At 41.4% G+C, this 27,505-nt stretch overlaps 1 protein-coding gene and 1 long non-coding RNA gene across 2 annotated transcripts in view; one reads left to right on the top strand and one right to left on the bottom strand.

Moving 5' to 3' along the window:
* The window catches only part of LOC115775629 (zinc finger protein OZF-like), a 65,853-nt gene extending 43,711 nt beyond the window's left edge, over positions 1-22,142 (top strand). The window contains exon 4 of the mRNA XM_030723098.1: positions 22,087-22,142. Coding sequence (XP_030578958.1) covers positions 22,087-22,142 — 56 coding nt within the window. The remainder of the gene's footprint in view (positions 1-22,086) is intronic.
* A 1,915-nt stretch (positions 22,143-24,057) lies between these two features.
* On the bottom strand, positions 24,058-27,058 carry LOC115775792 (uncharacterized). The gene is made up of 5 exons (XR_004019384.1): positions 26,948-27,058; positions 26,524-26,650; positions 26,007-26,061; positions 25,753-25,849; positions 24,058-24,759 (listed from the first exon to the last, which is right to left on the bottom strand). It is a non-coding gene; the product is annotated as an uncharacterized LOC115775792 (long non-coding RNA).
* Positions 27,059-27,505: the final 447 nt, after the last annotated feature.

Genomic DNA, 27,505 nt, shown 5'->3' on the forward strand with positions numbered 1-27,505 from the left:
CTGCTTTTTAGAGCCAAACTGCTCGGACACGCTTCAGGAAAAACAGCTCAGAGAGAAGAAATGTCCAAGGACTTTTTGTGCGTCTCAACAACCAAACTTGTGGCTGTGACTCAACCAAAGTTGTATTGCTAAAAGGTGAACAAAGACTCGTGTACATTTGCACCTTTGTTAGACAGATGAGCAGAGTCATACTCCACTAACAGGCCCACTCATGATGGACGACAGCAAAATGTCTCAGTGTGACCACAAAGCCTTCAAATCACTTTGCTTTACAAATGCAACCACACAACATTTACACACACTCACATCCACTCAGTCACAATAATCGTGGTGTTAATAATTACACTGCTACTACTACTATTTAAGGAGCACATTCAGTCCTATCATTTCATTTGGATCATAGCGGGAGGATTAGATTTAAAAACTAAACGTCAGCAAATGTAGAAATACAGCACTGTGCAAAAGTCCTGAGCCACCCTTCATTCCTCTCCAATGCAAGTGTTGGAGCATGAATGTGTGTGAATGTTAGACAATAGAAGCACTTAGCTTAGTTATATATGGAAGTGCTTGTATGAATGGGTGTGAATGGGTAAATGTAAACATGTTACTTTGAGTGCTCAGATGGAAAAGAGTCTATAAGAACTATTTAGAAAGGAAAGTTTGAAGCTGATCTTAAAAATAGAGAGGGTGTCTGTCTCCTGAATCCAAACTGCTTCCACAGAGGAGGGGCCTGAAAGCTGAAGCTCCGCCTCCCAGTCAGGAAACTGAAACACGTGTTTGTTTTGTTGCTCCTACAATTCTGTGAGCTGTGCTCTTCAACAACATTTGCTGCTCCAACAACTGAGCACACATTTAGCTTGTGTGATGTTTGCAGAGTAAGAATGGAGAAATGGAAGAGATGGAGCTCAACACTGAACTATTTCATAGCTTTCAGACTGTTTGCTCAGGTGTCCCACAGCACTTACAGGCTGCTAATATCTGAATATTTGTGCAGGACTTTGTGTAACATACAGGTGTGAGACTGGAGCTGCAGACACAGGATGAAAGACAGCAGCCAGAAGCAGCACCTGTCACTGTTGTCTAATCAGTGTGTGAGTCTTTAAGTCCTCCTCCAGCTTAAAGACAACATCCAGGTGAGGTGGATCAGTGGATACACCTGTCAGCGCTTTATCCTGGCTGCACCCTGGGTGGTTCTCCGCTCCATCAGAGTTGTGTCCAACATTTGAACGAGATCAGAGCTGCAGCAGCAGCATGAAGGCAGGGTGCAGTCTAAACTCTGCTTTATGAATATGAACATACGCTCTGACATCAATCATCAGTCGCTTTATGAAGACAAACTTACAGGAAGTTCAGAAGAAGAAGAACTTTATTGATCCCAAAGGGAAGTTCATGTGTCTGAAGCTCAGCTGCTGTTTGTATGAGCAGTGAAAAGCCTGACGGCTGTGGGTACCAATGATTTCCTGGATCTCTGCGTTTCACAGCAGAGAGAGAGAGGGGAGGCTTCCAGCACTGATGCTGAAGCGGCTGATCATAATAAGCTCTGCTCACAAACACTGATGTCTCAGAAAGAAGCCGAGCTGCTCACATTTGTCATTAAAGTTGGATTTCAGAGAAGTGTGAGTTTCACATTGTGTCTCTGATCCCAGAGTTTGATGAGACTGTTTCCTTCCTCTGCCCTGTGACAGCTGGGAGAAAGTCTCATGATCATTGGAGCTCAGCAGACTTCAGTCAGATCTGAGCTAAACAGTGGATACAGGCTGAAACTGGATCCCAGCTTCATCTGTGCATCCTCACAAACAGACAGCTGCTGTTTAAAAACAGCTGCACACACACATCACTGCTCCATGTGCTTTTTGGAGACACTTCCAGATCAGAGTGACGCAGCCTAGTCTCATAATGAGCTCACTAAAATGTGTCTGTATGAGATCTCTATGAGAGAAGAGAGAAGAGCAAAGATGATGTCCAAGGAAACAGGAAGAAAGAACTAAACTAAAGCTTTGGAAACAAGATCTGGGCTGCAGGTGCTCCTCAAAATAGAAACCAGAGCTCAGCTGTTTGGAGGAACACACCCTAGCATGCAGTAATATGACACAGCTCCAGACAGCACACATTTCAGAGCTTTTCCTCAGTGTTTGGATCGTGGCAGTGAACACACATGTTGCTTTAAAGCCACATGCAGTGTGTGAGCATGACTGGCAGCCTGTGCACTGAGACCATGAACGCAGCTGCTTCCCTGAAGCAGCTTCTTCTTCTTCTCTGCATCAAAGTTGCAGAAAGAGCCCAGGCTGCTGTGATCTACCAAAAGGAGGAGGAAGAACATGTGAGGGGAAATCACTCAGATATATCCAGGAATTCAATGCATCGTCTCAGGGAGCTCAGTCTGTCACAGCTGCTGAGATCAGCTCACTACAGGAACACTCACAGTGTCAGGGAGCTCCTGTCTGGGAACCAGTGCTTTTTATGTCTCTGACCATTTCACTTCCATCATCCATTTAACTCAGGGAGGTCAAAGGTCAGCTTGGTGCAGGCTGCTGAGTTTAGGAGAACGAGCATTTGTTCCTCTGCTGTCATTGGCTCAATGATGTGCTTCTTTCTGTGGCTGGGCTGTATCTGGGCTTATGTCGTACCTATCCCATGTCAGGCTCAGTGAGGTTCTCAGAGGAACCCGCCGTGTTTAGGAGGCCGTGAACATGGGTGGGAGAACGTCTGTGGCTGTGCAGGCTGCAGCTTTGTTGCTGCTCTCTTTACCCCACTGCTTTGGAGGGTGGAAATACCCCCACTAGTTAGCTTTGGCTGCTTAGGTAATGGGACAGGGGGGGTGTCACCCATTAAACTTTAAACTCCACTTTAATGGTGAGATATAAAAACAATCATCATGGACACATGAGCTTCATAAGGTCGGCCATCTTTATATTTGATATTCATTTCTATGTGAAGAAGCAGAATCAGACTCTTCAATGGTCGAGCTCTCAGTGATCTAAGCAGCTGTTTCACATCTGTTCTTATTGTTGTATCTTCATGTTTCTGCTGCTTCTGTCTCCAGATCTCTGTGGGAAACGGGCTCATTAATCTCAGTGCTTCTTCCTGAACAGCTTCAACAAGGTTACAGATGCTTCATGGCTCAATAACAGCTGCTGCTGTCTGATAGTGTCAGCGAGACCTGAAGCAGCGGCTGACGAGGATAATGAGGAACACAACAATCTGCAGAGATCCTCCATGTGCAGTCAGCACAGCGGCTGCATTAGTGGCTCTTTGAGTTTCCTTCCATCTGCTGTGAAGCTGCAGCACAACAAACACAAAAACACATCTTTGGCAAATCTGGGATCTTAATTCCAAATGTGTCCTAATCAAAGTGTCACTGCTTAGTGGCAACGAGCATCAGGACCCAGAAAGCTCTGAGATGAAGTCCAGCAGCTCAGATATAGTGTGATGATCAGAAGATCAAAGCTGTCAAAGCTGCTTAAAGTCACATTTTTGTAACTGTGAATCAGTTCAAAGAAGTGAGCTTTTCTCTTTGTGTTAAACACCAACAGCAGCTTCTCAGACCGAGCTTCACTGAAGCACAACCAGAAACTGAGTGGCAGCAACCGTCCCTCCAAATGTCTCATGATAACAAGAAAAACAGCCTTTCAGTTCACGCCCTCAAACATTTCTTCCTCCACTTCTTCTGAATGTGCTCTGCTGTGAATAGAATAGAATAGAATAGAATGCCTTTATTGTCATTATACAGGATGTACAATGAGATTGGAGGGCCACTCCTGTTCAGTGCCATGCAACAGAAAATCAAACTTACTAAAATAAAAATAAAAATATTATAATAAAGAAATATACAGAAAATAAACAATGTGTAAAATATACAAAAAATAGAATGTATAAAAATATATACATACATACCTACATTGGTGCATCTGTACATTGTAAGAAAAGTAAAAAGTGTATACATATAATAATGAAGATGATGAGTATTGCATTAGTGAATGAATACTGGATATTACACAATGTGGGAATGCTAGATATTGTTCAGTATGAATAATATAATATTGCACAGAGATGTGGGTGTTGCACAGTTACAGTGGGTGAGTGTGTGAGTTCAGGGTGGTGATTGCTCTGGTGAAGAAACTGTTCTTGAGTCTGTTTGTTCTGGCTTTGATGCACCTGTAGCGCCTGCCAGAGGGCAGCAGGTTAAACAGGTCAAAGCCAGGGTATGAGCTGTCCTTGATGATGTTCCTGGCTCTGCTGATGCAGCGGGAGGTGTAGATGTCCATCAGGGAGGGGAGAGGGCAGCCAACGATTCTTTGTGCTGTCTTGACTACCCTCTGAAGCCTGACCCTGTCTGCCTCAGTGCAGCTGCCGTACCATACTGTGATACAGTACGTCAGCAGGCTCTCAATGGATGAGCGGTAGAAGGTCAGCAGCAGGTTTGAGTCCAAGTTGTTCTTCCTGAGGACCCTCAGGAAGTGAAGTCGCTGCAGAACCTTCTTGATAACAGCTGTGATGTTATGTCGTGTATTTTTATCTTGATGACATCAGTATTTTCTATCAATATTTTTATATCATGTATTGTTATATATATATTAATCACACACTCTAATTAATGGTCACATTATGTATTATTTGTCACCTATATTGTCACTCACACACTGAAGCTCTGCATGCTGTAGACAGGTAAAAATGCTGAGGCCTGCTCTGCAGGCAACCTGGGATTTTTCCATTAAGTAATGCTAGCCCCCACCTTTGTGAGGAGCTTCACCTTTTACACAGTGCACTTTTGACCCAGCTTCTCCCGAGGGGAGGGGCAGAGACGCACCTGGACTTCGGAACGTGGGAAAGTTGGGTGTTTTGCTAGCTCCCGTGACCGATGTATAGAACTGTTGCCTGAGGAGCATGCTACTATGTCCCCTCCGCCTGATAACAGCTGGAGGAGGTGTGAGATTGGGCTATATAAGGGCATGGCAAACTTGGGAGGGAGCGCTCTTCTTTGCTCTTCCTCTCACCCGTGTTTGCAGCGGCTGCAGGCTCTCACTCCCGAGAGGGCTTCTGTTTTTATATTCTGTTAAACTCTGGACGTTTATTTCTTTGCTTTCTACCACCTTATAACAGCACCAAGGCACTCACTCTCGGGAGGCTTTTTGCTTTCTTGCATTTTGTTTAACTTTTGCTATCTTGTATTTTGTTTAACTTTTTGCTATCTCGAACTTCGTTTAACTTTGTGCTTCAATAAATCCTGGAAACGAAACCTGCTCATCTCCAGTGAGTTTCTGTGAAGTGTGGAGCTTTTCTCAAGGTGCATTTGCTTCCATTGGTCTCCCCTCCGCCTGGTAAGAGCAACAGGGGGAGAGAGCCGCAAAAAAAACCCGACAGTTATCTGACCAAGAGAGATCAGCAGAGATGAGGACACCAAGAAAGTGAAGGTGTGGACCCTCTCCACACGCTCGCCGTTGATGTAGAGGGGAGCTGGGTCAGTCCTGTGCTTCCTGAAGTCGATGAGTGTGTGTGTGGTGCTGTGAAGACAACATCAACAACAGAGGACGATCTTTGTGCTTGCAGCGTGCAGCTTGAATGTGCTGTGTAAGGGGGAAGAACAGCCACAGTTATGGACAGCAAACAATCCTCAAGTGTAACATTAAACATGGATTTAAAGATCATGTTTCCATGTGGTTCCTCTGCCGTGTCAGCAGGGCTGTACTCAGAGGTGGCAAAAGTACTGACATTCTGTACTTAAGTAGAAGTACAAGTACTTATGTTAAAAAATACTTTAGTAAAAGTCGAAGTACTGGTTCAACTTCTCTACTTAAGTAAAAGTAAAAAAGTACAGGCTCTGAAATGTACTCAAAGTAAGAAAGTAAAAGTAGTTCTTTGGAGGACGTTTCTACCTGCTATTTTTGTGTAACACTAACCAAACCTCATTACATATTATTGTAATAATATAAAATAATATTACATGAGAATACAAACGTTATTCCAATCTAAATTTTAATTCTAATGAATGCTCTCAGCTTGAATCTGTTATGTAGGACACAAACTGTGAAAGGGAATTTAACCACAGCTCTATTCTCTGTGTCCTCCATAGTAGAGGGTGACTGTGCCTCCACCTAAACACCAACATGAGGATACTCAGGGGTTACAGTGGGATTCAGAAGGTGGAGGAACCCTAAGATCAGCTGTAGTGGCTCTGCATGGGGAGAAGAATCACAGCTTTCTATTGTGAGCTGCAGTAAATGATGTTGGTGTGCAGGCTGTGATCAGCTGACCTGCTGCTGCTGCTCTGAGGTTTACTGCTCTGTGTGGATGAAGTGAACTCACAAAGATGTAACCCAGTATTTCACAGCTCTCTGAGCTGATCTCCATCCCCTACACTGACAGCATACAGGCTGTAGTAATGTTGGATTCAGTGAATGAATCTCAGCATCAGCAGCTTTGATTCAAACTCATCTCTGCTGCACTGATGTAACCTGTAACTCTGACCATGAACACAAAGTGCACCAACACAGAGCTTTACTGTAAATAAAGTACAACAAGCTAACCTAAACTGCAGTATTTTCATAGAATCTTTGAATTACACAACGTCAGCATACTTCAGTTTATTTTCCAGTCCTTACCTTTAATTCTAACCTCTCTTCTTCCTCTCCTGTCCTCTTTCTCCATCTCTGAGTGAACTTCTCTCTCTTTGCTCTCCCTGAAATACAGCAGCTCTTCTTTTAGCTAGCTGTGTAACAAACTGCACACACTTTGTGTGTTTGCTGATATTTGTTGAGCATTTAGAAACGTTGCATTTACCTGCCACACGTTACTCCCTTCGTGCTCACTCCTCTTCAGTAGCGCTAGCTAAGCTGTTTATGTGCCGCAGCTTAACTTACGGACTCGGTCCGGCCCGCTGTAACCCCTGATTATAGCGCTATAAATGATACATTAATTATATGGGTTTGCGTATTTAATCCCTTTGTACGAGATAAGCCCCGGTGATGGAGGATACACCAGTACGATTGTCTCTTATGTGTTATTATTCCTCCGTTTAGGCTCAGATCGTTTGATGTTTGACGGCGCACTGACCGGAAATGCAAACTTCTCTCTGACGTGTTAAAAAGTAACGAGTCTGTTTGAAAATGTAAGAAGTAGAAAGTACAGATACTTGTGTAAAAATGTAGGGAGTAAAAGTAAAAAGTAGTCAGAAAAATAAATACTTAAGTAAAGTACAGATACCTGAAAAATCTACTTAAGTACAGTAACGAAGTATTTGTACTTCGTTACTTCCCACCTCTGGCTGTACTGTGCAGCCTCTGATTGATCTGTAAGGATCACTTCTGTAATATGAGCACAAACAGATGCGCTGATATCATTACAATATACACAGCAAGGATGATGACACTAAATTTACTGAACAGCTGGATGAACATAAAAATATCTCCATCATTTCATAGAACCAGCAGAGTCATTAGAATCACAGTGAGCTAAAGGACGCTCTGAAACAAACTGCACTGGATGCTGCAGCTGAGGAGAAAAGAAAACTGCTTTGATCAAACTGGAGATTTGAACTCAGAGCTTCACCTGTGAGGACTTTCATATATGACCTTTGACATGCACAGCAGGAACAGCCATTTCTACCTGCAGAGCTTCATGTGTGGAAACCTTCACAATATTTCATAAAAACATGAGCAGCTAAACAGGAAAAAGCTGATTGTGAACCAAAAGTCCAACATCCAGTGAAGAAGAAAAGCTCAGAACAGTTGAAGGAAGAAAAAAGCAGAGAAACAGCTGTGAAGGAAAATGACATGAAATACTGATGACATCATTCAGCTGGATCAGCTCCAACCCTGTCATCCTTTATATTTTAGTGAGTTCTTACATATATTTATTGCTGTGTGCGTCATATGTATTTTATTGTGTTATCCCATTTTCATGTCCATCACTTTTGTCAAACTTTTATAAATAAAATTGAACTGGAAGTGACATCATGGCTCAAATGATTCATTATTAAACCGTTTAAAATTTTTTTAAATTTTTATTTAACCTCGGATTTGTGGGATATGACAACAAAAACTCAACAATAAAACAGCAACAACATGAGGATAAAACAGATTCAGTACAAACTAACATGTAAGATAAGAACTGATTTTTAATCTGACTGCTGGAGAAAAGCTAATCACTAACACGAACTCTAACAGCTAAAACACTTTAAATCCAGGAAGAAGGTTTCCTCAAACATTTCAATCTTATGGATCTTTTGTCTCAGATGTGTTAAATTCAGGGTTGTCAAACATAAGGCCTGAGGCCCACAAAAATATTCAATTAGTCCAATCCAGCCCACTGGATGGCAAACTTATAATACTGCTGCAATCTCACCTGAACACAACACACATTTCTGCAACTTTATAACAAAAATACTAAAACTAAATACAAATAACTGCATGCTACTAATTTCTAGAAAAAATTAGGGGTGGGACTTTAACGCGTTAATTTCGATTAATTAATTATGGGGAAATTAACACGTTAAAACTTTTAACGCATCTTAATCGCACTTTGCACCGTGGAACGTTTCTCAGTGCGCGAGTTCCCGGCATACAGATTATATCGACGCACAATGTCCAAATTAGGGGCCGCATCCTGCGAAGGACCCGGCCCACGTCTTTCGCAGCCCACGAACACCACAAAGGCCGGAAGTGAGCGGCTAGCCTTCATATCAGCTGCCCTCACCTCTGCGTAGCTCATGTCGCCTAGCAACCGTGAGTGTGAAGCACAGCTGTGTAAAAACAGCTGGTTAAACGGAGAACGAACTTTTTCTCCTTTTTGTGGTTTAATTTTAAGTCTTTAATTCAAAATAAGCTGTTAAAACAAGCATAACACATTTCAACATCAAGGAATACAGCTGAGCGAATGATTAATTTCCAACTATATTAAGTGAGACATTAATGTTGAATAAAACTATCCAGTTATGATGCTTAACTTTAATTTCAGGAGTTTGCTTATCACAGGAGCACTTCCACCCTTCATTGGTCTGTGTAGTAGACTGGTGGGAAAATAAACAAGATTTTGAAGTTTAAGCTTATGTATATTGATTCATTCATCAACCAAACTTAAATTAATATTTCTCAAGTTAAATATTTAAATGCAATTAAAATGCGATTAATTTTGATTACAAAGCTTGTAATTAATTTGATTAATTTTTTTAATCGAGTCCCACCCCTAGAAAAAATGTAACTATGGTAACATTTTCTTTCACAGCTCCCTCATCAGATCTTTACAGGAGATTCCATCAGAATTCTGTGGAGCTGGACCTCAAGGTTTTTAAGTTTGACCAGAAGAGGATCTTTGTGTGTCTGCAGATTCATTGTGATCCAATGATGGGAATGATTTCAGGCCTGCATGATCACGCTGATGTTTGCACAGAGCAGATAATGAAGAGAATGTTTTTGCACATTGGTAACAGTGAAACAGTTTCTTTGCAGCGTGGGATCGTTTGTGTTGGGAGTATGAAGTGAGATTCCTGAAGCTCTTGTCACACTGGTCACAGCTGTAGTTCCCTTCAATGTGTTCAGTGTGTGTACTTTCATGAACGTTACGAGTACCTGATCGTGAGAAGTTTCTGTCACAGTGTCTGCACTTGTACGGTTTCTCTCCTGTGTGGACTCGTTTATGCACTTTAAGGTGAGCTGCAGTGATGAAGGATGACCCACACTGGTCACAGAGGTGCTTTTTAACCCCACTGTGGAAGAGTTCATGGTGTTTTAATTCACTTGGTGTGGGGAAGCTTCTCCCACATTCTTTGCAGTCCTTCAGTTTGTGTCCAGTGTGTCTACGCTGATGTCTTTTTAGGCTCTCTTGCTGATTGAAAGTTTTCCCACAAAGGTCACAGAGAAACGCTTTCCCACCACCACAGCGATGACAGGGTTGAGAACTGGATCCATCTGTGTGGCTCTGCTTCTAAACAAAGACACAAAGACAGTGTAAGTCAGGGAATTCCTTCAACATTTTTATCCTGTACATCGCCTGGAATAAAGAGCATCTCTGCCAACGTCCAATTACATTTTACTGTTTACATTACAACACTCAGCTTACTGGGATACAATAACTACAATACTACCACCAAAATACTACAATAATACTCATTTAATACTGTAACAACCTTAATGTTGTAGTCTCACAATAATAATGTCACACTATAATACTAATGTAATACTACAATAAAATTATAGTACTACATTACCACCACTGTAAATGTGCAAGAATATCAGTCTAACACTATAATGTTTATATAGCACTAGAATTCCACAGTAATGCTACAATATTGCTAATGATCTACTATATACCACCACCATACTATACAGAGTACATTCATAGAGCACAACAAACTGTGGGACTCACTATAAGTGAGCAGGGAGTGATTTTGGACACAGCTGTGTCTGTTCATTTTTCATACAGCTCATTTCATACAGACTTTCTCCTGCAGCCTTCAAACAAGTCACACTTTGACTCTGTGAGCTGGAGAACGGTGGAACAAAGAGAGGACATGAGAGGAAGATGAGACTCTTTCTAAGGTAACGAGTCAAAGACAAACAATGTAAATGGTTTTAAAGGCCCACTTCCAGCTCTGCTGTGGAAACATTAACGTAAACAAGCCAAATATAAGACAAAAAGTGGCATCACAAGCAAACAGCAGAGCAGGCAGCCTGTTAAAGACTGACTCCCTGTGACAAATATTTAAACTGTTTGTAGTTTGGCTCTGTTTCCTCTGTGCTAACAAAGCTTACAGGTGTTTTTACCTGCAGAGAGAAGAATTTGGGCTTCAAAGCAAAGAATTAAACAGAAATGTTTTGATCATTTGTTCCATGGTTGTATTTTATAATTTATTTTTTTAAAACAATAAAATTATTTTCATTCTATATACACCTGACTGAAGAAGGAGCCACTATAAACCAACATAAAGACACATATATGCAGAAATAATAATACCATGATATACCAGGAAACTGGTGTATCATAAATAATACAGTGATATAAATGTTTGTCACTACAAAAAGTAATAATTTAGTTTCTTATGATCATAGAAGCAAAAATCATAACTGAACAGTTGTTCCCAACAGTCAGGCTAAAGTTACAAGATCAAAATAAAAACACATACCTCACAGTAACTGCACTTGTAGAGTCTCTTTCTGCTGTGGGTCTGTTGGTGTGCTCTCAGGTGCCGTGGAGTTTTAAAACTCTTATCACACAGGTCACATTTATGAGGTCTCTCCTCAGTGTGGGTAAACATGTGGCGTTGTAAGTGTGAGTCTGATCCAAACTTTTTGCCACACTGATCACAGCAGTACACATCATGTCCAGTGTGAATGCGTAGGTGTCTATTTCTGCTCCCTATGTGACTGAAAGTTTTTCCACAATAGTCACAGCTGTATGCCTTAATTCCAGAGTGGGTGACTTGATGCTTCTTTAAGCTGCTACTGTGATTAAAAGCTCTGCCACACTGATCACAGCTGTACGGCTTCTCTCCACTGTGGATGAGTTGGTGTGTTTTTAAATTTCCAGTCAGGGTAAAAGACTTTCCACACAATTCACATCTGAATGGCTTTTCTCCAGTGTGGATGAGTTCGTGCGTATTTAGGTTACTCTTCGAGGTAAAATCCTTCCCACACTGATCACAGGTGTATTTTTTTCCTCCCTTCCTTCTGTGAGGTTTGTCAGCCTCCTGAGAGCGCTGACTTCTTGCTCCATGTTGGTCCTGCAGTGACAGAGATACAAACAGAGGCAGTGAGTGAAATGCAGTCGTGGAACAAACTTCAAACTCCATTAATATTAGAGTTTTTTGGTAGCCTCCAAAGATCTACTAGGTCTATTACCTCCACCTACTGGTGAAAGTAGCACATTACATGCAGCCATGTACAAGGGAAAAAAGAGGAAACATAAATTTATGTAAAATGAATTCAAAGCATTAATTGGACATCCTGGTTATAAAGAATCATAACAGTCCAGCTTCAAAATGCCAAAGGATGGGACAACACTGCAAATGGATGAAAGCCATCCTGGAAACTTGTTTTATCTGTGAGCTAACAGACACATCCTGGTCAAAGATGAATCCAAGATTCCTCACAGGACTACTGCAGGCCACATGAATGCCATAAAAGGGCAGCAAACACACACTTTTTCAAGTACTGTATGCATATATTTTCTAATAAATAACAAAGCAAATATGAGCTCTCTCTCACTGAGTTTCTGATCACACTGACAGACAAACTCCACAGTGTTGAACTGCAGTTTGTGATGGTAGTTGTTGTTCTGCTCTGCAGCCTCTGTGAGTTTGGTGTAGCAGCACATGAAGCAGCTCTCCACCTTCTGCAGCTTCTGCTTAGAGTGACCCTAAAGCTTGAAGCAGATCTTCAGAGCAGAACAAGGACTACTGCCACCAGCTGCAGTCCAACACAGTGGAGTTGGAGTGTGTTGAACCACAGGATGAGAGACTCTGGGGATCACCACAACATCAACGTCAACAGCTACTGGTACAGCATTTCCAAACCAGTAAGAACTGGAATCAAACTGGTTGGAAAACAATGAGATCTAATGAGGAGAGAGTGGAAAAGTGCTATGAAAATATGAAATGTGTAATTATAACAGTAATGAAAATGACATTATAGATCAAATACTGCTCAATGAAAATGATGTATTGTATGATAAATTGTGGGTTTGATCTGAATCTTGATTATTAATGTCTTTGTTTCAGTGTCCTGTTAAAATGTGACCTTTTTATTTTGTCTTGTTGTAACTTCAGTGCTAATTGGGACCATAATAAAACAAACCAACAGCAGCTGATGAAGTCACACAGTTTCAATAATAGTGTAACACTGATATTTTTCTCACCTGTTGTGTTGAACTCATTGTTTCCTCTGTGGAGGCTGAAAATGTTCCTCTGCTGCTCCGTCAGACTCTCCTCCTCCTGATGATCAGCTGCAGGAGAACAGATCTGTATAGTAGCTCTTTGGAGGACGTTTCTACCTGCTATTTTGTGTAAAGCTAACTGAACCTTATTACATATTACTGTAATAATATAAAATAATACATGAGAACACAAACGTTATTCCAATCTAAATTTGAATTCTAATGAATGTACTCAGCTTGAATCACAAACTGTTAAAGGGAATTTAAACACAGCTCTGTTCTCTGTGTCCTCCATAGCAGAGGGTGACTGTGCCTCCACCTAAACACCAACATGAGGATACTCAGGGGTTACAGTGGGATTCAGAAGGTGGAGGAATCCTAAGATCAGCTGTAGTGGCTCTGCATGGGGAGAAGAATCACAGCTTTCTATTGTGAGCTGCAGTAAATGATGTTGGTGTGCAGGCTGTGATCAGCTGACCTGCTGCTGCTGCTGCTCTGAGGTTTACTGCTCTGTGTGGATGAAGTGAACTCACAAAGATGTAACCCAGTATTTCACAGCTATCTGAGCTGATCTCCATCCCCTACACTGACAGCATACAGGCTGTAGAAATGTTGGACTCAGTGAATGAATCTCAGCATCAGCAGCTTTGATTCAAACTCATCTCTGCTGCACTGATGTAACCTGTAACTCTGACCATGAACACAAAGTGCACCAACACAGAGCGTTACTGTAAATACAGTACAACAAGATAACCTGTTTATTACACACTAAACTGCAGTATTTTCATACAATCTTTGAATAACACAAAGTCAGCATACTTCTGTTTATTTTCCAGTCCTTACCTTTAACTCTAACCTCTCTTCTTCCTCTTCTGTCCCCTTTCTCCATCTCTGAGTGAACTTCTCTCTCTTTGCTCTCCCTGAAATGCAGCAGCTCTTCTTTTAGCTAGCAGTCACACTGTGTGACAAACTGCACACACTTTGTGTGTTTGCTGATATTTGTTGAGCATTTAAAAACGTTGCATTTACCTGCCACACGTTACTCCCTTCATGCTCGCTCCTCTTCAGTAGCGCTAGCTAAGCTGTTTATGAAGAAGCTACCACACTGCACTGTTTGGGGGAATGAGCCCTTTAAGGCTGGATTTGGATTGATACACTTTTGTGGGATACGGCCGGTTCTAGCCGGCTATGTTAGGGTGGGCATCTAGAAACAGTAGGTGGGAAACTTGTTTGAAACAAAGACAGAAGGTCTGAACAGCCGACTAGTAACCCACAGGTTTGTGGTTGGAGTCCCTGTTCATGTGCTGACATCTCTGAGAAGACTGTTTGTATTTGATCCCTGACAAAAAGAAGCAGAGCAAACAAAAACCTGAGCACAGCAACATTTAGAAGATTCATTTGTTCCAGCAGCTACAGGATGGTTTCTACAGGCTGAAGAACATCAGTCAGTGCAGGAATCAACATCTGCACAGTGATTTTCTATCAAAGGAACAAAGTGAATGCAGACACACACAGAGACAGACTCTCTCCAAACCCTCAGAACAAAAGCTGTCCAGCTTTGTGTGTCTGTCAAAATGCTTTTTACACATTCTGCTGGAATCAGTGTTGTTGCAGCTGCAGTCAAAGCAAGATGGAAACCATCAAGAAGGAAAGTTCAGATCCACTCAGACTAAATGTCTTCAGTCAGTCTCCAGTTGCTGAGAAACTGCAGTTTGGTGCTCCATTTGAACCTCATGAGACTTTAAGCACAAAGTGAAAAACAACAGAAAATCAGCATCATTGTTCCTGGAAGGAGAGCTGAGAGTGAGCTTTGGATTCTACTCTGCTGGGAACAAAGACAACTGAAGACACCACAGCCGAGTAGCTCCTCCTGTTCTGCTTCATCAGGTTCACCACCTGGGGCGCATGTGTAGTTGGTGCATCCATAAAGTCTCTGCAGAGGAGTCAGTGCGGTCATAAAAAGCTGGCAGGTGCACACAGACTCACACTGACTTTCTGATGATGAATTCTAAGTCAATCTGTGACTTGAGTCTACTCAGTTTTGTTTGTTTTTGATTACATTTGAGTACTGCGTTAGCAAAGCAGCCTGAAAGTCCTGTGATTCATTTGTGTGTGACACCAACACAAAGGTGACTTCAATGAGCTAGCTCTAGATTCTGTTGTCAGCCACCGAGCACAAAAACGTCCGTGTTGGTTAGTGTGGAGCCAATTCCCTCGTTGCTGCCTTGGTTTTGATTCTTGTTAAAGAGTCGTTCTCATGACTCATCTAGTGACATCACTGCCTGACATGCAGTCTACTGACATCACATCTTCAGCTGAACTAAACCAACTGGAACCCTGGCTGAGTAGGTGCTGAAAAACTACCTGATACCAGGTACTACCATCTGATGGAAAACCCTAAAAACCGAGCAGAGTAGGCACTAATGGAAAAGGGCCAACAGCTACACAAACAATACACATGCTTAACAATGGATACACACTGCTGTGTTAAATTTGTACTGTAGATATATGGTAACTACAAACCGTACTGAAACTCTACACCATAACCTGACTTGTGCCTTTCTAGAAATGTAACTATAATTAGACTATAAATAAATATAAAACATATACTTCTACAACCTATTTTACTGTTACAATGTTTGTACTGAAACATTCAAAGGGAGCATCAAAAGGAATGATAAAGTGACTACAGGTGTGTTTCTGTTAACAAAGGTAAAGTTAAAATAAATCTCCATGGATTTTAGATTTAAGATTGTTGAGTTTCCGAGGTGCGCCTAAAGGCACACACTCAATCGTTCATAACGATGTAGATGCGCACAGTATTTTGCAGCCAGGTGTAGCTGCAGTGAGCGCGGTCGCTGCTGCGTGTCTTTAGCTTTTTGTCTCCTGCACTTTGTGTTTTGTCCTGTGTGTTGCTGCTGGGATCTCTATGCTCCTCTTTTCTCTCCTCACCGCCCAGCTGCTCTCTGAACATCATTTTAGGAGTTCACTTCCTCTCACGTGTTCATCACAGCAGCTGGACAATAAAGTTTATTGTGACCCTGATACTGCAGCAGATCGCTCTCATCCATTTCCTGTTCTCCCTTCAAATAGAAATGAGGCTGTAGAGGTTTGGAGCAGGCAGAAAAACAGAGTTTCTGCTCCACCTTCTCCCAGCATGCTGAGCTAATGATTAGCTGGTGTTTGTCTCCAAACACTCTCTCACTCTCCTCTCAGCGTGTTCACAATAAAGTGAACAGACACCGAGGAGAGCAGCAGAAGACCTCATTCAGGAGCTCAGCTCCAGATTAACTGAACTCACATTAAAGTTAGCTCCTGCTTACCTTTAGATGACAAGCTGCGGGATGAAGCTGCAACTCTTTCCAAACACACAAAGAAGTCAGCGAGCACAGACCCGCGCGCTTCAAGGCAGACACATCCCACTTCCGGTCAATCCCACTGAACAAGATGTGGCTGCGATTGAGCCGGGAGCGCAGCAGGGGGCGCTCCAGAGTCGAGTCTGAGCTTCCAAAGAAATGAGTCCAAATCCGTCCTTCCTCCTTTTCCTGATCACTTTACCTTCATGTGGATGGAAAACGTCATGAGGTGAAGGAAAGGAGTGAAGGAGAGTGAAGGAAACTCCAACGTCCTGAAGATGGACTCTTAGATGTTTGTCCAGCGTGTTGTTGCAGTGTTGTTTCATGCAGCTCATATAAAAGCAGAGCAGCAGCAGGAACATCTGCCTTCATCACTGAGGCTGTTATTGGAGAGAAAAAGGAGCAGGAAGCCCAAAAAGTCACATTCAATGTTGGTCACATTGTGAGTCGCTGCTCATTCTGTGCGCTCATATTTCCTCTTCCTGTTGCAGAGATGATCCAGTGTAACTATTAACAATATAGTCATTCTTATCAAAGTGTCTTGAATAGGAATCAAATAAACACAAAAAAGAACTTTAATCATATAATATATATCTTTCAAATAAAAAGTGCACTTAACGTCCACTTCAAAAACACAGCTTGAACATAACAAATGCCACAACAATGTGGTCTTATAGTAGAAAACTTCAGTGTTTTGCAAACTCTAATTCTGTCTCATTCTATTACCAGGAATAACACAACACAACAATACATGAGATAGAGGCAAGCTCACAGCTAATGCCAGTTTAATATCATCATCATACATAAGTCCCCGTACAGTGTTTTAATGGATGAAGGTTATCAACCCTATACCACCGAACATGTCATAATCGGCTCAGTGTACTTCAAAAGTGCCGCCGTTCGCGGAGTTGTGGCAACAATTTGCGTAATAACGCCGTAATAATACCCTATTGTGAAGTGCAGTTTCTCAGCTTTCAGAAACCGTTTGAATTTTTCCGATAGTACAGTAACTCAAAGTTCCTTTGATCAGCCGCTCCTCAGGCTCTGTGCTAACCAGCTGTTCGGCCGGTAGCGGCGATCGCCCGGCAGTATAGTGTTATAATATGTATGCTGTGTGTGCGTTTCAGATGGCTCTCATGTTGCAAAACTACCGCTGTAAACTGTCGGTCTGGGCATTCAGCCGGTGCTTTGCGCCTCCAGTTTGTTGCTGTTGGGTTTTAAAAACGATTGTGGTGAAGGAGTCGCTCTCACGCCTCTGCTAGTGACGATACTCCCTGGCCAATCAGTGGCATGCTGTACTCCGCGTCATATTTTTGTATCGCCTTGGATCGCTTAGAACCTCGGGTTAGTGAGTACGGAAAAAGGACCAGCAAAGTGTACCTGATTCTAATGGAGATGCCGTCAAATCGCGGTGAGTCGTTCCGTATGGAAACACTGCTTTATTCTCTTGTCTCTGTGTACAATGCAATTTGCTACCTGCTGCTATCTAGTCTAGTGATATGGAAGAGTATTACATGATTATGCTCCAGTCACAACTACAGCAGAGACACTCGTGGCATATTACGTGAAACTGGATAATTTCCTGAGGCACACCTGACGATCTCCCACGGCACACTAGTGTGCCGCGGCACACTGGTTGAAAAACACTGTTTTAAATGCTTTTAAACCTCTAGTTTGAACTCCTGATTTAGCTTTAGTTTGTTTTCTGTAACCCTGAAGTCTCATGTAAGTGTGCTGAGAGGAAAAAATAAAAATACTACTCTATCTTTGAACAGCTCAGACTTTATTAAGGTACAATTCAATTCAGTTCAATTCAATTCAATTCAATTCAATTCAATTCAGTTCAATTCAATTCAATTTTATTTATATAGCGCCAAATCACAACAAACAGTCGCCTCAAGGCGCTTAAGGTCTGTGGTTAATTAGGCACCTGTATTTGTCTATTGTTGTTTTGCAAAGTAGTGAGGACAGCTCAGTTTGTACAGACTCTGGCTCCTCACTCTGCTCTTTTTCATAAGAGCCATGGCTGCAGCAGATTCCTCAGGCCTGACCTAATGTTTGTGGGCCGCTACATTACAGGAGCTCTAAAACTCTCTGTGTGCATCAGACTATTGGTCTGCTCTGCTGTGAAATGAGTGATATGTGGCTCTGATGAGCAAAAATGTCTCTTTATGCCATAGAAACTGTGTTAATGAGAAAAGTATAGAAGTTTGCTTTATGGCCAATGTGTCATTTTGACTTGCAAACAAAAGGATTTTTATTAAAGCAAACACATCATGACCGAGAACAAGAAGAAGATCAGGCTCAGTTTTAGTGCGCTGCAGAAAAACAGTGTTTTAAGTTGTGATGTTTCCACCGTGTCTTTCTGTTCTGACTTTAGACTCTTTCTGTTGGCAGCAGTAAGAGGATATAAGCTATGGTGCTGAAAGCTGGTACAGATCCTTTCAGGAAAAAATAAACCGATGATCTTCCTAATTTAGTGAAAAAGTAGTTTAGCTTTATTTATCCTACGCAAAGATAGGCTTAACCATCAAACTGTGGAGAAACTAAAGTAGCTCAGACCCTGCTAGTTAGGATGCATCATCAATGTGTGTGTGACTGTGAGGCCTTTTCTTTATGAATAAAAACATTTTACACCTCACATGACAGAGACTTTGTTTTTTTAGCTGATTATTAGGCTGTACACTATACAGGTGATACTATTCTTAACCTGTGATGTTTTAAAGCTGTTTCACTTTATGTTCTGACTTTATTGAGTCAAACTTATAACACACTTAGAAAAGGATGTGAAGAAGCTGCTGCAATAATGCTTTCACAGAGCCAAAGGGATTATTGAATAAAAACAAGCAGTGTCATGCCCTGTGGATGTTGGTGTGTGTGTGTGTGACGATTTTGTCGGGACTTTCTCCAGCTGGTCCTCTACGCGAGAGGCGTGGATACCACTAACGGGTGGATCCCAAGGCGGCGACTTTCCGAGATACCTCCCTCTTGGGCGGCCCTTCCACGGCGCTGCTCCACACCTGTTTCCCATTAAGGCTTTCACGCAGACTTCTTAAGCTGACAGCAGACCTCAAGTCATCGCTGGATCATTGATTAAGTTGCAGTCAGTGTCGGCTCAGTATCTTGATGGTTGCTTACCTGTACCGTTGTCTTACCTTGTTTTCTCGTCTCTCGTCTCAGGCCAGCTGTAGATCCCTGCCTGTGCCCAGTCGCCGCCACTGCCTCGTCCTCTCGTTTCTGGAGACCCTTGGGTGTCACCGTCACTCTCCTTCCTCGTCGGAGCCAGTTGTTCCACTCCCTCAGCGACCCCTGCTCCTGCTTCCTTCCCCTTCGCTCAGTCTACACGATAAATAAACCTGTTAACCGTAACGTTCCGTGTGTCACCTCATTCTGCTGGTCTTGACAAGCAGGGTATTCAGAAGTTTTAACTTTGGACTTTAAAACACAAACTAAAGTAGCTCAGACTCTGATACTGGGTTGATTGTCAAAGTGTATGTGTGGCTGTGGGGACTTAGATCACCTAATGGAGCTCATGTGAGTGCAGATCCCTTTGGTCTCTTTGTCTTTGTGACTGCAAAATAGTGGCAGCTGCTGTTTGAAGGAAATGCAGATGTGATAACAGAAATACAGGAGAGCTGTAAGAACTCTTTGGTCCCCTTAGAGAGGAAAATACACACCTACTGCTTTAACCACAGGATAAGCGGAAGAAAATAGATGGATGGATGGATGGATGATTGTTCCCATATAAAAAATACTTGGAATGGCATAAAAGTCTACAAAAGGTTTTATCCTTGTAACATCTGTAGCATCACCCTTACATAAGTCATGAATATGGGCAATTAGGTTCATAGCTTAGTGAGAGTATTACTATTTTTAATATTCAAAGTATCATAAGCTTGCCATGGTTGAGATGATTCTTCATCAGGAGTCGGGACAAACAGTTGATGCTGGGTAGCTGTGGGTACAGACACATGATGAGTGAAAAGTGGGAGGTGGAGAAAAAAGCTCAGTGATTCATGGGACGTTCCCAACACCCTAGGCCTATAGTAGTGTCACTAGGGGAGATGGGGGTGGTTCAGGGTCACCTGATCCAGCCCTAACTATAAGCTTTATCATAAAGGAAAGTTTTAAGTCTAATCTTAATAACAGAGAGGGTGTCTGTCTCCTGAATCCAGACTGGGAGCTGGTTCCACAGAAGAGGGGCCTGAAAGAAACTGTATTCATTCAGAATCAGGAGCTGCTACACCACCCAACATCTCACTGTCCATGATTATGAAATGCTGCCACCTGTCCTCTGATCTCCTGTCTGTTTGTTCTGCTGTTGAAATGAAGATCTAAAGTTATCTAACCTTGAGCTCTAATATTTAGTAATATAATATTCTTCACTTCTGCATGTGATTTTCTCCAACTAGCTTTAATCACAGAGGAAGCAGCAGAGCAGCAGACAGTTTGAGAGGTTTGGGCCCACAGATGGTGACAGCATGGAGAGACTGTGGTCCTTACCCTGAAGAACTGCAGGAGTCACAGAGGAGATGAGTCCATCTCACTGTCTGGACCTGCTGACTGATGTTCTTCTGCACTGCAGGTGTAGCACAGCACTTACAGGCTGCTAACATCTGAGTCTTTGAATATTGGTGCTGTGTTTTTGTAATAAATAGGCTGAGTTTGGGACTTTTATACACACAATGAAACCCAGCAACCAAGCAATACCTGTTACTGTTGTCTAATAAGTGTGTAACTCTTTAATCTTACCTGCTGCCCATCTTAGAAGGAGTGTTCATATAAACATGGAGGAAAAAGATGGAAGAATCTGAGCTGAACTTCCTGTTTCCTGCTACAGATGCTGAGTATGACCTCAGAGGACAGCTGGTCCGCAGAGTTACAAGTGAATCAAGGCAGAGGGCAGTCTGCCTGCAGCTTAAAAGAAAACATGCAGGTGAAGGTATGTGGATCAGTCGATAACCCTGTTGCTACTTTCAAATGAGAGCCTGTTAGAGAGAGACAGTCTGAGCCACTTTAGCCTCACAAGAAGGACAAAAATGAAGATCCAACTTTGACCATAATACAAACTAATCACTGCTGTGTGTTTTCAGACTCAGATGGGCAGGATCTCAGCATCAGACTGTCCAAACAGGCTCCAGCTTCAACAGCAGACTGAGACAGACAAAAGAAAACAGCAGCTTCAGTGGGCTCTACAGGTGAGCGTGTTCCTGCACAATCAGCATCTGTTCTCTGTCGGTCTGTGTGCTTTAATAAATGTAGTATTGATAAGTACAGTAACCAGAGTAACCATGCAGCAGTCACTCAAAACATCTACTTTCTAACTGCCTGGCTGCTGCCTGCCACTCATTTTAGAAACCACGTGGTAACAGGCCTGAACCTCTGCTTCCTTTATTCCCCTCAAGGTCAAAGGTGACGTCTCAGAGTCTTCAGAGAGAATACGTATCGATCACAGCGATTATGAAGATGACAGCGAGAGCAACTACGACTGTAAAAGTCTGACCACGACTGTTTTGCACTTGTTTTACAAACAAAATTCAACAAACTCAGTTTAACTGAAAAAACTGCATTTTTACAGGCCACACTCACGGCACATAAGAAAAGGATAATTTGAATATTAACACTTACCATATTGTACATGTACAGCGTGTTTATGTACATGTATGATGTATGAGATGTTTTTCATGTTGAGGTCATTTCCTGATTTAGTTTGTAATCTTTGTTGGTTTTCTCTGCTTTGGAGCTGATTGTGAGTCAGTGTGTAACCTCACCTGCTTCCCTTTGTTCCACATGACTTTTAAGTTTTTTGATTTCTGTTTATTTAAATTTCTGTTTCATTTTGATCTGTGTTGTGTGACCCTTGCAGACTGTTTTGTGGACTGCTCGCCTCGCTGTGTGTACCCACTGCCTGTTTTTGACTAAAGATTTGGATTTTTGACTTTTACCTCGTCTCTGTGTGTCCTTTGAGTCCTCTTCCTCTAAGTGAGGCACATGCACACGTTTGAATTCAATAACTCAGCTTTGCCACTGTTTTCAGCTGTGGTCAGCAGCAGCGACTCACAGCATGTTTGAGAAAGGAAATTCACTTTTATAAAGTGATTATAGTTGGGATAATAACAGTGTTTTTATGCTTTTATTATTGAGTTATTACCTTTTAAACATACATGAGGTCAAATTATAAAGTTCTGTATAAAGCAGGAGCTGTGAAAAAGTCCTTCTGGCATTAGGACTGGCATATGATTAAGTATAATTAAAATAAAATATCAAAGTAAATTATAATTAAAACAAAGTATCAAATCTTTAATAAAATATTAGAAAAATGTGCTCTTATGCTATTGATAATACTGTCAATCAAATCAAATTTATATACAATTTTTTATTGTTTTTGCATATAAGTGAAACTGGATTGGAGGTGGTGACCATAAGCATACCAAAACAATGACAATTCACATGAACATGAATTAATGGTCTAAGTCATCATTAATAATGAGCCTAATCCTCTCATCAGTGTTACATTGTTCTTCCAAGTCTTCACAATGTTAAGCTTTTTGTTTGCTTATATTTTCCCTTTTATTTTATAATCAAAACTGTGACCAAAACTACTCTCTTTCTTAAACTAATAATACTGGCAATCCAGGGCATCACTGTATGCTGAGCTAGGGTTAGGGTTAGTAATTCAGACTCTAAATGTCATTCATATTACTTTTGCTGAATCTAACAAATAAGTAGGACTTTGCATAAGAAGTGGATTATTATTTAATATCCATATTGATTATCTGTCTTCATTTTCACCATTGATCCTCCCAGGGTCTTGGTGGGGATGGGCTCTATCCTGGGATCCTTGGGTGAAAGTTATGTTGCACCCTGCAGGTCTGCAGCCCATCAGTCATATCTAACATTTGGTTCGAGATTATAAATCAAACTAAAATCAAAGCAGGCTCCTTGCATGGAAATGATGAGCTGGCTGTGATCATTCTTTGACTCTCCTCCACCTGCTTCATCAAACCTCAGCAGTAAACATATATGAAGGCAGCAGCTGACACAGTAACAGTGAGCGCAGCCCACTGTGCAGTCTAAACTCTGCTCTGATGATCTGTATGAATGTACAGTGAGTCAATCAGGATTGTGAAACGTCAGCTGCAGACCCCCCAGTCTCCATCATCAGAGCCCTGCCCGGTTCATTTTCCATTTTATAAACAATACTTTAGAGGTTTTAATGAAGTCACACTGTGACAGTGACGTGCATTAGTGTGTGTGTGTCATCAGTGGCTATAAAAGGCCTTTTTTTAAAGGATAAAGTGGTGTTTGAGCCACAGTTACAGCGGAGCGGCGGCTCTTTGAAATGGGACTCAGCCTTCCTGCGGCAGACAGCTAGCAGCAGGAACCGGAAGCGCCAGGTTAGCCCAACAAGCTAATGAAGCGTCCATGACAACCACCATAGAAACAGCCTTTTAAGACCGTTTTAAAAACATCCTCAGAGTTCAAACGAGCAAAAATATATGATTTGAAACAGTTACAGCTGCAGAGCTGCGGCGGCATCTTTAAGCGTTGTTTACACAGATGATCATGAATGATACTTTGTAGCTAGCAGTGAATGAGGTGACGTCATTGCCTGCGCATTTCACAGGGTAAAGGCATCACCTGAATATTATTTTAATTAATATGTGTTTACTTTCTCTGGACCAGCTCAGGTCCACATTACAATTTCAGCCTACAAATGATCTCAATATTAACATACACTAACATCAGTGCGCTTTATGAAGCCAAATATTTAAAGTAAATTAATAAATGTTCATTCATGTCTCTGAAATAAGTACAGCTGTTCACTTTTGTGAACTTCAAATTGTGTATCTAATCAGAGTTTAAAATGTATCATGATAATTAAAGCTTAGCAACCTCCAGTCAAATCAAACAGTGGATCCAGGCTGAGACTGGATCACAGCTTTAATCTCTGCAGAGTCACAAACAGATACAAACTTCCAAATCACAGACAAGCAGCCCAGTCTCATAATTAGGAAACTAAAATGTCTCTACTGTACACTACACAGCAGTGTGAGCATTAAAAAAATAACAAATGAAAAGATAACATCCACATGAAGATGATTTAAAAGTAAAATTAATAGGCACTTTTTAATATTTTAAAGGCTCTCTGTTAGAGAAAAGACAGAGCCATGACACTCAAGAGCTAGAGACAGAAATATGGAAAAAATGAGAGACGTGTAACAGCAAAGATTTTGTCCACTGGAAAATAAATAAACTTTTTAAAATCAAAGCTTGGGGTGCAGCTGTCATCAAAATAGAATGCACCATTTTGTTTAATAACACATCTTAGCATGCAGTAAATAGCGCAGCTCCTAACAACAATCCATAATCAAAGAATTTGTTCAATGTTTTGATTGTGGCAGTGAAAACACATGTTGCAGTGTGTGAGTGTGACTGGCAGCCTGTGCACTGAGACCATGAAGCCCACTTCTCTGAAGCAGCTTCTTCTTCTTGGCATCATAACAGAGGTGGGAGAAACAGCACGCGGTGCTTTGATCTACCAAAAGGTGAAAGAAGAACATCTGAGGTCAAATAATTAAATTATATGTAGTTCAATACAGCGTCTCAGGTAGCTTTGTGTGTTTCAACTGTTGATTTCAGCTCACTGCTTCTGTCTGCGGACCAGTGGTTTTTATGTTTGTACTCATCTAACTTCCATCCATATATTTAACTCAGGGAGGACAAATGTCAGGTTGGTGCAGCTGGTGAGTTTAGGAGGGAGGTGCATTTGGTTCTCTGTTGTCATTATCTGACAGATTTGGTTCACCATGAGCTCAGTGTATCTGGGGTTACGTCGAATCTATTCCCTGTCATGCTTAGCAAGTTTCTCAGGGTGGTGTACAAAGACCACCCTGAGAAACCACCCTTATTAATCTCAGTGCTTCTTCCTGAATAGGTTAAACAAGGTTATACATCGCCACCCTCCTAAAATAATGGTCAAAGTCATTTTTTAATTTTATTTTGGTCTAAATTTAATTTTCAACATTCGGTTCAGTTTTTTGTGTTTTCTGAAAAGCCTGAAAAAAATTAAGTAGACCATAATTTTGTGAGGGTGACGACATGTTTCTTGGCTGAATTACATAACTGCTGCGGTCTGATGGAGTCAGCAAGAGCTGAAGCAGTGGGTGACGAGGAAGAGGAGGAATACAACAATTTGAAGAGATCCCTCAGTCTACAGTCAGCACAACGACTACATTAGTGGCTGTTTGAATTTTCTTCCATCTGCTGTGAACCTGAAGCACGGAGAACACAAAAACATGTTAGAATACATTTGTAATTAGAATACAAATGTGGTCTAATTAAACTGTCCCTGGTTGGTGTAAATGGCTCACCAGGACCTTTGAAATTAAATCACAGCACCTCATGTACAGAGTGATGATCAGAATATCAAACTTGTAAAAGCTGTTTAACTTTTCTCTTTGTGTTAAATATCAACAGCAGACGTCTTAGACTGTAAGCATTAAGCACAACAAAAAATGAAAACTGTCACCCCAAATGTCTCATGATGACAGGTAAAAATACTGTTTCAGTCCGTGGCCTCAAATATTTCTTCTTGGACTTCTTCTGAAGGCCGTCTGCTGCGTCTGCTGCTTTCAAGACAATAAACCACAACAAGAGAAGATTTGGTCATTTCTCTTGCACCATGCAGCTTCATGTGTTGTGTACAGCCACAGTTATGTATGGCAAGTAACACTCAAGTGAATGTTAAACATGTATTAAAAGAAAATAAATAATTTAGCTCACCGTTTGTTTCCATGTCATCCCTCTCCTGTGTCAGCAGTGTTGGACTGTGGAGTATCTGATATGTAAGGAACACTTCTGTAATATGACCATAACAACCATCTGCTCTAATATCCTTAAAATACACAGCAAGGATGACAGTCAATAGATAGACACTGAATAGCTGGAGGAACATAAAAATATTCCCATGATTGCAAATCAGAGTCATTAAAATATAAGATGAGATAATTGAAATACAGTCCATCCATCCACCTTCTTCTGCTTATTTAATTTAGGACAACAGGGAGTTTGGAGCTTATCCCAGCTAGCACAGGGTAAAAGCCAGAGTCCACCCTGGACAGGCTGCCAAATTTGTTGCAGGGCTAACACATTGTATGTGTTACAAAATCCACTATATTATTTATATTGAATGAAATTGTTCAAAAATATAAAGCTAACTATCACAGTTTTGTCACATTACAAAACCTGTTAACAATTTTTAATGTAATAATATGATAATACGTAAAGCTTCTTTCCAAACCTGAGCTGCTTCAGATGCTTTGTTATTCTGAGCTCCTGATCTCAGGGTTGAGGTGATCTCAGTGCAGCAGCCTCTTTAAACTACTTCTGCCGCTTGTCTCCTCCTAATGTTTTATCATTCACTGTATCTATGGGGGAAAAAAGACAAAGAAACATGCCTTCCTTTAATAAGTATACACATACAGAGGTCATCTATGGAAACACACTAGTTCACCCTTTGGTAGAAAAATCTAGTTCTCTAAAAATCATGTAAAAAATGAATGAAATGACACTGCAGCTGACAGCAGCCTCACACTGAAACTTCTGTGGAAGAAGAAACTGCTGGATACATTCTGGAAAATGTCTAATGAATACAAGGCCACTATGAGCAATGACAAACCGTTAAACATGCTAATCAAAAGCACACATTAAGTATTATCGCTCACCTTTGTTTCTGAGAATGTCACTGAGATAAAGATTGCATGCTGTCAGCTCTCATGGCAGAAGTTTGTCGGAGAAAAAGCTTTGCAGCACCTTTGAATTTCCAATTCAGTTCTGAAAGAGCAAAGGCACAAACTACAATGATGTATGAACCGGATATGTTTGATTGTTGCTGCAGCACAAAACAGGTTTACAGACTGGTAGCTGACAGAGCCTGAAGTATTAAAGAAGCTCCTCTTCCTTAAAAAAAAAAAAAAAAAAAAAAGATGAGAAAGATTGAGTGCTTCTTTTTGCCGTTTTCAAATCTGCTCCCTCCACTAATAAACAACAACAGTGTAAAACATATTAATGAATCAGTAACAAAAAGATGGTGTTGAAAGTGAGTAGTCTGATGCTTCTGGATTAGTGACTCCAAAGCAGCCTGAGCCAAAACCTGACATAGATGAACTCTGGGTTTGTTTAAAGCTGAGGACAGTGAATCAGGATTCCCAGAGTCTGACAGCCTCTCCATGATGGGAATATTACTGGAAGTTTCAGCTCACTCTCAGGTGCCAGCAGGTTGA

The sequence above is a fragment of the Archocentrus centrarchus genome, unplaced genomic scaffold (assembly GCF_007364275.1).
Source record: "Archocentrus centrarchus isolate MPI-CPG fArcCen1 unplaced genomic scaffold, fArcCen1 scaffold_24_ctg1, whole genome shotgun sequence".
Classification (NCBI taxonomy): Eukaryota; Metazoa; Chordata; class Actinopteri; order Cichliformes; family Cichlidae; genus Archocentrus; species Archocentrus centrarchus.